Raw genomic sequence first — 12,603 nt, forward strand, 5'->3', positions numbered from 1 at the left:
ATAAATCTATTCAATGCGGCGGTCATCCCGGTCAGCCTCTGGACCTCCTTGGGATTCCGAGGTGGTTGCAAACTAGTTATGGCTCTAATCTGATCAGGGTTAACTTCAATTCCCCTGTGGGTCACCATGTAACCCAGGAACCCACCTGAACTTACCCCAAATGAGCATTTGGATGAGTTCAGTCGCAATTTATGCCTTCTTAAAATCTCAAAAGTGTGGTTAAGGTCCGTCACGTGCTCGGCCACTATCTTACTTTTTACGACCATATCATCAATATAAATCTCAATATTTCTACCCAACTGCTGCTTAAACATTTTCGTCATCATTCTCTAGTAAGTAGACCCCGCGTTCTTCAAACCAAAGGGCATTACCTTGTAGTGGTAATTTCCAGTGGGAGTAAGAAAAGCGGTCTTCTCCTGGTCATCCAATGCCAGTGGGATCTGATGGTAGCCTTGAAAGGCGTCTAGGAAACTCATCCGAGGATGGCCCACTGTTGCATCCACCAACTGGTCTATACGAGGCATAGGAAAAGGGTCTTTTGGGCACGCTCTGTTAAGGTCCGTAAAATCAACACACACACGCCATTTCCCATTTTTCTTTTTCACTAAGACTGTATTGGCCAACCATTGAGGGTAAAATACCTCCTTGATAGCCCCAGCTTGTTTTAACTTGGTCACCTCATCTTTAATAGCCTCGACGTGTACCCTAGACGGACACCGAGGTGGTTGTTTCTTCGGAATACATGAGGGATTGACGTTCAGATGATGACAAATGAACTCCAGATCCACTCCCGGGGCTTCATAGGCGCTCCATGCAAACAGATCAACGTTTCTCCTAAGAACCTCAACCAACTGCTCTTTCTCTGACAAAGGCAACTGAGCCCCGACCTGAAAGTACTTCTTTGGATCATTACCAACGCTCACCCTTTCCAAATTTTCACACCTCATCTCCTCTGTGGACCCGCCGAACTGGGCTTCCTGACCCCTTGATTGCTATAAATCATCCTCGGCTGCAGCCGAAGTACTTGTCTCTGGCCGATGTTGAATGGCCATTATCATACACTGCCTAGCCATGGTCTGATTTCCCAAAATTTCTGAAACCTCGCCTCCCGAGGGATACTTCACTTTTTGATAAAGAGTGGAAGAAACAACCCCCAAAGCATGCAACCAGGGTCTTCCCAAAATAGCCGTATACGGAGAAAAAGCATCCACCACAATAAAATCCACCTCCACCATATCTGAGCCAGTCTGCACAGGTAGTCTAACCATTCCCAACGGAGCGACCGATTTGCCCTCGAAACCCACTAGAGGGGAACTATACGTTGTCAGATACTTAGGTTTCAAATTCAGCCCCCTGAATAAATCGGGGTACATTACCTCGACGGCACTTCCATCATCAACCATCACCCTCCTCACGTCATACCCTCCGATCCTAATCGTAACCACCAAAGCATCATTATGCAGTTGTATGGTTCCTCTCTTATCCTCTTCTGAGAAACCTAACACCAACGAGGTGCCCGGTCTGGCCTTCTTCGGCCTCGAACTAGAGCCCTCCTCCGAGCACTGAGACACAAACATTACCCTGGAAGGGCAAGATCTAGTTCTCCCCAGGGCAGCAAATATAACGTTTATTGTGCCCAGAGGAGGTCCCCTCGAAGCATCCCCCTGAAACGCTGAGCCTGCCTGGCCTCCTCGACCGCCGGAGTGATGCAGAAGATGGGTCAACTTCCCCTCTTGCACCAGCTGCTCCAAATAATCCCACAGATTTTTACAATCTTCGGTGATATGCCCATGGTCTTAATGGTACTGGCAATAAAGGTTCCGATTACGCTTCGCAGGATCCCCCGCCATCTTATTGGGCCACCTAAAGAACGACTCGTCCTTTATCTTTTCCAGAACTCGTTGCACTGGTTCTCGGAACACGGCGCTAACCACCTGGGAGTTGGCAGGCCCTGACTGCCCCCCAAAGTCCCTCCGAGGTCGGTTGTTATTATACCGGTCCGGCCTGAAATCCCTCCTCTCCTGAGTTACTGCTTTAGACTTTCCTCTGCCCTGCATCTAATCTTCCTCTACTCTTCTATATTTGTCTATCCGATCCATAAGCTGACGTACACTAGTAACAGGCTTGCCAGTCAGAGACTTCCTCAGACCGTGCTCGGTTGGAAGACCTTCCTTAAAGGTGTTCATAGCCACGTCGTCGTGAGCCCCATCTACCTCGTTGAACATTTCCCAGTATCTGTCCGAGTAGGCCTTTAGGGTTTCCCCCTCTCACATAGACATGGATAGTAGCGACCCCAAGGGTTGAACAACCCTCCTACATGTAATAAAACAGGCACCAAAGGCCTGGGTGAGCTTCTCAAAAGAGTCAATAGTATTAGTTCTCAAGCCATTAAACCATCTCATTGCCACTAGGCCCAAGCTAGACGGGAAAACCTTGCACATTAAGGCCTCATCCCTGGCATGAATAGCCATTCTCTGGCTGTAGTGGCTAACATGTTCTACTGAGTCTGTTCGACCATTATAAATGGTGAACACAGGTTGGTGGATTCGCCGAGGAAGACTAGCATCCTCAATATGTCGCGTGAAGGGTGACTTAGAGACCTGATTCAGAGCTTTGTTCAAGGCATCATTCCCCTGACCCTGGCGAGTCGGACTCTTATTTCTTCGCCCACGGTGGTACTCCTCCTCACAAGAAAAAGGTTCGCTGGGTGGAGTTCTTGATCTTCGCCTATAACTGGTGTTATCCGACTCCTCAGAGGAGTGCCCAGAGTTATGAGTCTTACGCCTTCGTCGCTCATATCGCAATTCCCTCTCCAACTTGTTAATCTTACGCTGCAAATTTGCTCCGCTCTTTACAGGGGAAGCATGGCCTTTTCCCCGAGAGCGGCTTCTATCTGTATGGGTTGTTCGGGTACTTCCCTCATGATCCCCCCCGTGTTCGTGATCTACCAACGGATTACTGTGCTGAGAGCCCCTAGACTCTGCCTGGTGCTGATTAGCATCCACCTGTTGCGGGCCCGTCAATGGTTGCTGTGGTGCTCCCTCTTCCATCGCGAGTATCACACCTGCCTTTCCTTCTCAACAGATCAAGTTCTTCCCACAGACGGCGCCAATTATAGGGACTCAATTTGGATTGGACCCAGAGTATGAATGGGTTTTCAGCCCAACAAGCCCAAACAATAAATTTTTAGAGCATGGGTACAAGAACTAGTACTATTTGACAGGAAATGCTATACTCATCAAGTAACAAGGGATATTTTAGGTTGATTGAATGAGAAAAATTCTACTCGGCCAGGTTTCAGTCTGCTTTTCTCTCTCCTTTTCTTTTGTTATGGAAAAAAATCCCCCTTTATCTCATTTGTTTCTATGTTATATACTCCGTTCTCTCCTCCTTTTCCATCGTACACGTGTAGTTCTTATCTTTGGAGCTCCTTTCTGTCCCATCCAGCACCTACCGGAATTTTTGACCAGTGGCCATAAAGCTGCTTAGTCACTGTTCAGGTATCACCTCCACATTAATGCGGCCAGAGGATTAGCTAGAAAGCATTTAATGTGGAGGTGATGGCCCTGAAAGATATTTGCTACCTTCCCCGACTCCTCATTAGGTTTATACCCAATTTCCAGTTCAGATACAACTTTGCGGAGTCTCCTGAATAAAATGAAAGTTACATTCACCTCGGACTTTGGTGTCCTCGGACGTGCGTTATGCCGCTATATACAATATCCACTCCTTTCTCCTATACTATCCCTTTAACAAAATTTTTTAAGCTATCCTCGGATAACTAAGCGTCCTCGGATTGGGCCGTTGGGCCCCGAGCCCACTTCTGAGGATTCCTATATCTTTTTAACTAACAGACACCACAATATATATATATATATATATGTTGTTGCAATAAATAATTTACTGTTTCGAATATCTTGTATTAATAAGCTATTACTACATAAATCTTATTGCATTAGATTAAAAATAATGGACAAAATAATTCAGATCAAATTATTGCAACAATATATTCATTTTAATAGATAATTATTTTATATTTTTCATTATAATAGATTGTAAAATAATTGATATCAGGTTATTGTAATAAAATCTTAATATTTATCATTGCAATAGATTGTAAAATAATTTATATCAAGTTATTACAATTATAACTTCATTGCGATAAACTATTATACAAATTTTAAATTGTAAATGTAATATTGTGTTTAATAAAACTATACCAATTTTTTTGTATTAGCATTTGAGGCAACAAACTTATTTTGTATAGTGAGTAGTAGCCAAAAAACAAGAAAACCAAAGAAGTGAAAGAGGACAACAATGAGTTCTAGATCGAGTTTGAGTTCATCAACAACACCTACAAACAAGAAGAAAAAAGAAGCATTGACAATATCAAATTTTTGTGCCACTTACATGGAAAAAATCAAAGAAGTGAAACAACTTTTGGTCATGATTGATGCAAACAAAGACATAGAAAAAACTCAATCAGCTTGATACAAAGAATGCAAAAGGATTGAGGCTCAGTTGAAGAACCAACTGTTTAGCATGAAGCAGGCTGCTATTTGCTTAGGTGAAAATGCAGAAGAACTCGAGGCGCTTATCAATGTCCCAAATAATATTATCACCAAAATTATACAAATTGTATCAACCAAGCTCTGATACCACTCGATGGAAAGATAAACACCTTGGAGAGACTCCTTGAGTAATTAATATAACATATAGAGACACAATTAACCCAAAAGGCCTAAGCCCTATGTGTATGTGCTCAAGTATATGTTATATTAACCACTCATTCTTTTCATCGTTATTCAATGTGAGAATTTACTCACACGTGTACACCCACTGAGTTGTTGTCTCAAGGGAAAAACATTTTGAAGTGATCATTGCTGGCAATGTTAAGGGAAGGGATCGCAGCAACCCTGTTTACATTGCGAAGGAAGCAGTGTTTACAGTCCTGTAAATCATTAATGTAAGTAAGTGGTTATTATCTTCTTTAAAGTTTTTGTCATGCATAAAGTACAGGGGCCCTAAGCCTTTTTTAAATTTAAAAAAAAAAAATCATATAGTGAAATGAGATAAATGAAAAACGATAAATTTAAAAAAAAAAAAAATAAAGTAAAGGTGATAAGTAATCTATAATCTATAAATACTATATAACCCAAGCTTTCAACTTTTTTTTGACCCTTTGAGAGTGTGCCCCTTCAGCTTTGCAACCTCCACAAATTTACAACTCATTATTATTATTTTTTGATTAAATTTAATTTTTAGCTTAAGTTTTTGACTTTCCACCCATAAACTCTTTCTCTTTGCTCCCGATAAACCCTATCCTTCTTTATCTCTTGCTTTTCTCTCATTTTGACAACGTTGAAGAAGCACAGAAAGGAACTTGCTAGCAGCACTTTCAAACTCTCACCATGATCTGTAATAGACATGCATGAGAGGTACGTACTTTACACACTCATGGAGCAAGAGAACCTCAAAGACTAGACCAATCAAGGTCACCATCTCGCCCATTGATGAGACCTCACAGCAGTTTATGGATACAATCAATTTCTCGTAAGAATAGGCCAACTTACAAGCATACACTAATTTCTTTTGCCCATATCTGATTGCCCTTTGAGCTTTCTTCATCTCAGCTAGTGTTTTTTTAGCCTCAATACCATATTTCTCGTGAGCCATTGATGGTATTTGGGGATTTTTGCCGAGTTTAAGATGGGGTTGAGCTAAATGCTGCCTCTTTTATATCCACAACCTAAAACCCTAATGTAATGTGGGCCATGGACTACCATGTCTATAAGGCCCAATAAGTTTGAGCTTTTGCTCTATAATTTTTAGCACTAGATTCTTCTTAATAAATCCATTTTTTATATATAATGAAAATGTAATTGATTAGCGAGTTGATGTGAGTTGTTGCAATAACATCTGTGTCATTGCAATAGTTCATGTGATTTGTTGCAATAGAATTTGAGGTAATAGATTTATACAACAAAAATTTTTGTTGCAATAAATTTCAAATATTTTAATAACAATTTGATCTAATAATATATATGTTGTTGTAATAAATAATTTACTGTTTCAAATATCTTTTATTAATAAGCTATTACTACATAAATCTTATTGCAATAGATTAAAAATAATTGACAAAAATAATTTAGATCAAATTATTGCAACAGTATATTCATTTTAATAGATAATTATTTTATATTTTTCTTTGTAATAGATTGTAAAATAACTGATATTAGGTTATTGTAATGATATCTTAATATTTATCATTGCAATAAATTGTAAAATAATTTATATCAAGTTATTGCAATGATAACTTCATTGCAATAGACTATTGTACAACTTTTAACTTGTAACCGTGATATTGTGCTTAATAACACTAGACCAATTTTTTCGAATTAGCATTTGATGTAACAAACTTATTTTGTATAATGAGTAGTAGCTAACAAACAAGAAGACCAAAGAAGTGAAAGAAGACAACAATGAGTTCTAGATCGAGTTTGAGTTCATCAACACCTACAAATGAGAAGAAAAAAGAAGCCATGATATTAGATATCAGACTTATATTTTTTATTTGCTGCAGGAATTTCATTTGGAGACAATGGCTAGGGCACATCACAATGCAGAATCAGCTTCTGTAGCTTCGACAGAAATTTCCAATCAGGTTTGTTTTGGAGACTAATGCCCATCATCCCTGTGAAATTTATTGTGTTTTTATACTATACTTCCTGGTTTTGTTTACTTATATATCTCCTTATGTTTATAACAGAATAATAATCCATGGAAGCCTCATCTGACTACACTAAAAACCCCCTTACTTCAAGCATCATTGAGGGCCCGTCCCTCCAGAGTGAAAAGCTCTTTTGAACTTGAGCAGGAAGAGCTTGAAAAACAACCAAAATTTAAGGCAAAACCTTTGAATAAGAAGGTATGACTCTGCATCTATATTATGGACAATTTATGTTGGTTAATTTTACAACCTAGTATCGCTAAACAAAATATATTTTATATTCTTTAATTTATAGATCTTTGAAAGTAAAGGGGAGTTGGGGATGTTTTGCAATGCAAAGAAACAAGTGACCATACCTCAAGAATTTCATTTTGCAACAAATGAGAGGATTCCACCGCCTGCATTTGTTTTTGTTTTGTTTGACAAGGTAGTCATTTTATGAAAGGTTTTGTATTCAATTCAGATGACAAACAAATATGAATACATCAATTGCAGTTTCTCATCAACTTATTTCTTTTGCAGCTTTCTTTGAATTTAGAACCTCGCCATGAAAATACGATTCCAAGAAACACTAATCCAAATCTGTTCCATCTCTGCACAGAGGTGTGTGCCTATTAAAAAAGAAGCCATGATAACATCAAATTTTTGTGCCACTTACATGGCAAAAATCAAAGAAGTGAAAGAGCTTTTGGTCATGATTGATGCAAACGAAGACATAGAAAAAACTCAATTAGCCCGATACAAAGAATGCAAAAGGATTAAGGCTCAGTTAAAGAACCAACTGTTGAGCATGAAGCAGACTGCTATTTGCTTAGTTGAAAATGCAGAAGAACTCAAGGCGCTCATCAATGTCCCAAATAATATTATCTCCAAAATTATACAAATTGAAAACTCACCTAGTGTATAAAACACTTGTGAATGTTTAGACCCCCAAATACAAATTTTCTAATACAAGCATATATTCAATTAATATATGTGCGGAATATGAAATATAAGCAATATCCAAATTAGCAAACTACTCTAAGCCATTAATTAATCATAATCAGCAGAAATTAAAAGCTAGGAGTAATGGAAAGAGAGATGTAAATACAAGATAACACTGGCACGTGTTATCGAAGGTGAAATCGAAGAACTTGGTGAAAAATCTCTCTGCCGTCCTCTAAGCGGTAAATGATCCACTAGAAAATCAATTGGGATACATGAATAGCAATAGACCCTCCAAGCTTAATCTACCCAATGCTAAGCCCTCAAAACTTCTTGCTCCAATAAGGTTATGCCGAACCGTGTCTTCTCTAACTTTCCAGATCCCGCACTTAGCCCATTGCATCAACCTATATGAATTGGTTCTCTCTTGAACTGCTTCCCAAACACCAAGAACCTTCTCGCTACTCTAAATTTGGTGAGGTAAGGATTTGGTTTATGTTCCTCTCATTGGTATGATAATGGAAATGGTGAGAGTAAATGAATTTGGAGAATCAAGTGTATAAGGTTGTGGGATGAATCAATCTTGTTTTTTTCTAGGGTTTCTCTCTGAAAATTCTCCCTGGAAGCTCTTTACATTTCGTGGGTATGAGGGTATTTATAGTAGGGTATGAAATGGAATGTGAAAAGACACTTTTCAGAAAAACAGGATGCACTAGCGAGTCACTCGCAGTTGGGATGAGTCGTGAGTTCCAATCGCCAGTTACTAGACTAGGCCAGACTATATTTTTTGTCCTATAGTGATCCAGCTGGCCTAACTCTTCATCTTCCTACACCCTTCGCACGTTTGCTTCATTTTGGCGAGTCGCCACTCACGAGTTAGTTGCGAGTTACATTCTTGTTGCACACTTTTGATCAAATCTTCACACTCTCTCATGCATAACCCTTACATTAGTCTCACCTAAATATAGGGTTTCTAAATGCTGAATTACAAGCAAATTTGGCACGGAATAAAGCCAAGACATAGTTGAATAAATTCAACTTCACACAAATTTTATCAACCAAGCTCTGATACCACTCAATGGAGAGATAAACACTTTGAGGAGACTCCTTGAATAATTAATATAACATATAGAGATGCAATTAACCCAAAAAACCTAAGCCCTATGTGTATAAGCTCAATTATATGTTATATTAACCACTCATTCTTCTCATCATTATTCAATGTAGGGCTTTACTCACACGTGTATACCCAACAAGTCGCTGCCTCAAGGGAAAAACATTTTGAAGTGATCATTGCTAGCAATTTCAGGGGAAGGGATGACAGCAACGTTGTTTACATGGCAAAGGAAGCAAGTTTTACAGTCCTATAGATCATCAATGTAAGTAAATGGTAATTATCTTCTTTAAAGTTTTTGTCATGCATATAGTACAGGGGCCTTAAGCCTTTTAAATATATATATATATATATATCATATAGTGAAATGATATACATAAAAAACGATTAAAAAAAAAACTAAAGTAAAGGTGATAAGTAATCTATAATATATAATTACTATATAACCCAAGTCTTCAACTTTTTTTGACCCTTTGAGAGTGCCACTTCAGCTTTGCAGCCTCCACAAACTTACACCTCATTATTATTATTTTTTTATTAAATTAAATTTTTAGCTTAAGTTTTTGACTTTCCACCCATAAACTCTCTCTTTCCTCCCGATAAACCTTGTCCTTCTTTATCTCTATAAAAAACGATTAAAAAAAAAAAAACTAAAGTAAAGGTGATAAGTAATCTATAATATATAATTACTATATAACCCAAGTCTTCAACTTTTTTTGACCCTTTGAGAGTCTGCCACTTCAGCTTTGCAGCCTCCACAAACTTACACCTCATTATTATTATTTTTTTATTAAATTAAATTTTTAGCTTAAGTTTTTGACTTTCCACCCATAAACTCTCTCTTTCCTCCCGATAAACCTTGTCCTTCTTTATCTCCTACCTTTCTCTCATTTTGACAACGTTGAAGAAGCAAGGAGAGGAACTAGCTAGCTAGCAGCACTTTCAAGCTCTCACCATGATCTTTAATAGACATGCATGAGAGGTACGTACTTTACACACTCATGGAATAAGAAAACCTCAAAGGTATATATATATACACACTGATTACTGACCACCCACATATAAATATATATATATATATATGTTAACTAATTTTAATTTTGGATTGTAGACTAACTGGAGACCATGGAGCCAGCCTGCAAGAAGGAAGCATTTAGGCTTTGTTTGGGAGTTCATAAAGGAATGTAACAGAATTGAAAGGAATAATCATAAAGGAATAGAATCTATTTAAGTAAGGGATAAGAATGGAAAAGAAATGAATGGAATAGAATTAAGTAAGATGTTTTATAATAAAGGAATGGAATGTAAGTAATCTTGTTTGAAAGTAACATAAATAGAAATGAATGAAATCATGTTACAACAATATTACTATCAGACTCCTATTTTAAAATATATGGCTGAATATATAGGGGTATTTTGGGAGTTTTAGTAAAAAATTCATTAAATCTGGTTCCAATTCCTTCTCACCCATTCCATTCCCCCCACTTAAACTCTCAAACAATGGAATGGACTTTCCATTCCCTCCCTTAAAACTCTCAAATAAGGAAATAAAAGAATATTATAAAATTATTCGTTTTATTCATTTCCATTCCATTACAACAATCAACAAATCGATGAATCACATTGTTCATTAGTTGTTTCTTTTATTTATCTATTTTTCTTTTATTTTTATATATTTAAATTTGACACTCCAACTTAATTATTATTATTATGGCATACTTGCTTATGACTTCTCTTTAATTTGTACTTTTAATTTTACTCTATGGCGGCTTGGTCTTTGCTACTTTTCCAGTATAGAATTTGGATATCCATTTATTTTTCCTTATATTTTTAGGGCCTAATTGGTAGGAGGATTTTTTTTGTTTTTGTTTTCAAAACAGTATAAAAACAATTTTCAAAAATTGAATTTGAAACTAGTTTTCAGATAATAATTTTTATATTTTACGTGTTTGGCTCCCACTTTTAAAACCAAAAATAATTGTTTGGGAGACCATTCCTATTTTTAAGATTTAAAAAATATATATTTACAAAAAGGAACGTGTAAAATCTGTAGATTACTTTTTTTGTGAATGATGATAAAGGAATAAAGCTCATCAAGAAAAACAAAAAGGTAAAAAGTAACCTACAAAGAACATGAGAAAATTTTAGAGATAATAATGGCTGATGATGCTAGCATATTACAAACCAAATAATCATATTACTCAAAATTATTAATACCTGACTAAAGGGCTGTTCACCAACTTGCTCCTTGATATTTTGTCCGGAGGAAAATCCAGTAACATGTACATGCCTGGCTTTAATGGAATCAGACGAATATTCAGTAATTAGTATGCTACTATCAACAGGCCTGGCCACATGTTTGTTTGGTGCATAACTGAAATAAACCTTATATATCAACAGAACTCTGGAGAATGATCCTACCAAAGACTACGAGCCAGCAGAAGTCATAATCACATCATTGTCAAAGACTTGAAGCTGTCTTGAAAAGCAAATTACTAGCAATAGCACGACAACCAACCAGTTCAATAGTAAACTGGTTATTACATGTTCATGTTGGAGATGCAGGTAAAGCAATTCACATGCATTCCAGGTTCAAAATCAATACTGAAAGTGTGAATCTCCTTCCTGATCTAAATCTCTCTAGTTCATGGGTCACCAATTATATTGAGCCACATGGCAGCATCGGGCAGCTCTTCCATTCTTTCGCAAAACTGCACATGAGGTGAATGGGTAAGCTACCTTGTTCTATTTGAAAATAGATTTCAGGCCTTATTTCACCTCAACTGAAACAAATGACATTTGTGGCCTAAGTGATTTGTGATATAAGAAGCTAAAGATTGTGGTTACCAAAGCCTCAGCGAATATTCTACAAACATTTCAACTTAGTAAATATTCTACAAATATCTTTGCCAATTTATCTACAATTTCCATAATCATGAAATCCACGTGACATGTATTTACTTTGTGGTACATACAACTGCAGTGAGTGACAGGATCAGTGGTACTTGTTTACCAAAACATATATACAAACATAAAGGTGTTCAAAAGCTTTAAGACTGTATGCCATTACAGTGAAGAGAAGCAGGGCCAAAGGAATTTTGAGGTCTCATCACAAGTGGATGATCCGATAGCTGAGCTGCAGTAGGCCGATTATACAAGGTAAGAATGAAAGTCACCACCAAATGAGGTAGATATTAATAATATCAAAATAAAATCTGATGTCTCTAAGCACCACCAACTTTATTTATTTAGACATTCACACAAAAAAAGATATCATGCCCTACCAGCACTAAAGCTAGAGATGCTAATCTTTACCAAAATCTTCTCTAAGCAGGGTTAGCAACAGTTTTGAATCTTTTGATCTGCCCAAACCTGCATGTTTCGTCAAACATTGTAACATTATAAATGAACACAGATATTTAATGCCAAAACAGACAGTCTAATATCATCATGAGAATACATATACAAATCCCACTATCCAGAGCATTACGTGGAATGTTCAATACAAAATTTACATGAGGTGGTTTCATTTGCCAGTATATACTATCCCAGGATATAAAATATTATTCACACTAGAGAATAGCCGTTATTTTGTACAATTCCTTCATCTGATTCGTCATGCTATACACTCAATACGAAACTCAAAAATCACTTCTTATAGTCCACACCACTTCATCTACCACATACTTTATTGAAAGGGAAATAATTATAGCCCCAGAGACCTGTGGGCAGAGCTCTTCAATCAGTCAGCCATTCCCATAAACATTCTTAAGCAAGTATGGGCTGTACATCAAGTTGAAGATTTGGCAAATATTTATAAGAAAGAAAAGTAACC

General features: G+C 37.2%; 2 protein-coding genes across 8 annotated transcripts in view; both read right to left on the reverse strand.

Moving 5' to 3' along the window:
* Positions 1-992: 992 nt before the first annotated feature.
* LOC136061961 (uncharacterized) lies at positions 993-2,057 on the reverse strand. Its single transcript, XM_065760448.1, has 2 exons — positions 1,829-2,057; positions 993-1,774 (listed from the first exon to the last, which is right to left on the reverse strand). The coding sequence occupies exons 1-2, from the start codon at positions 2,055-2,057 to the stop codon at positions 993-995; spliced, it is 1,011 nt and encodes a 336-aa protein (XP_065616520.1).
* Positions 2,058-10,866: 8,809 nt separating this feature from the next.
* LOC136061963 (nuclear intron maturase 1, mitochondrial) overlaps positions 10,867-12,603 on the reverse strand; it is a 14,038-nt gene continuing 12,301 nt past the window's right edge. Inside the window, exons 2-4 of one of the 7 annotated variants that reach the window (XM_065760454.1) lie at positions 11,190-11,479; positions 10,986-11,062; positions 10,867-10,890 (exon numbers count right to left, since the gene is read on the reverse strand). The gene's annotated coding sequence lies outside the window, so the exon portion shown is untranslated. Of the gene's footprint in view, positions 11,480-11,838; positions 12,598-12,603 lie in introns of those variants that run through there. The other 6 variants (XR_010623807.1, XM_065760450.1, XR_010623810.1 and 3 more) reach the window with 6 other exon arrangements.

This window comes from Quercus suber, unplaced genomic scaffold (genome assembly GCF_002906115.3).
Source record: "Quercus suber isolate HL8 unplaced genomic scaffold, Cork oak 2.0 scaffold_368, whole genome shotgun sequence".
NCBI classification, from domain to species: Eukaryota; Viridiplantae; Streptophyta; class Magnoliopsida; order Fagales; family Fagaceae; genus Quercus; species Quercus suber.

Excerpts from the sequence above, each read along its gene's own strand:
- LOC136061961 (XM_065760448.1), bottom strand. The coding sequence starts at position 2,057 with ATGCAGGGCAGAGGAAAGTCTAAAGCAGTAACTCAGGAGAGGAGGGAT. Across the intron at positions 1,775-1,828 it reads GGCGGGGGATCCTGCGAAGC|ATTGTAAAAATCTGTGGGAT; the intron begins GTAATCGGAACC and ends ATATCACCGAAG.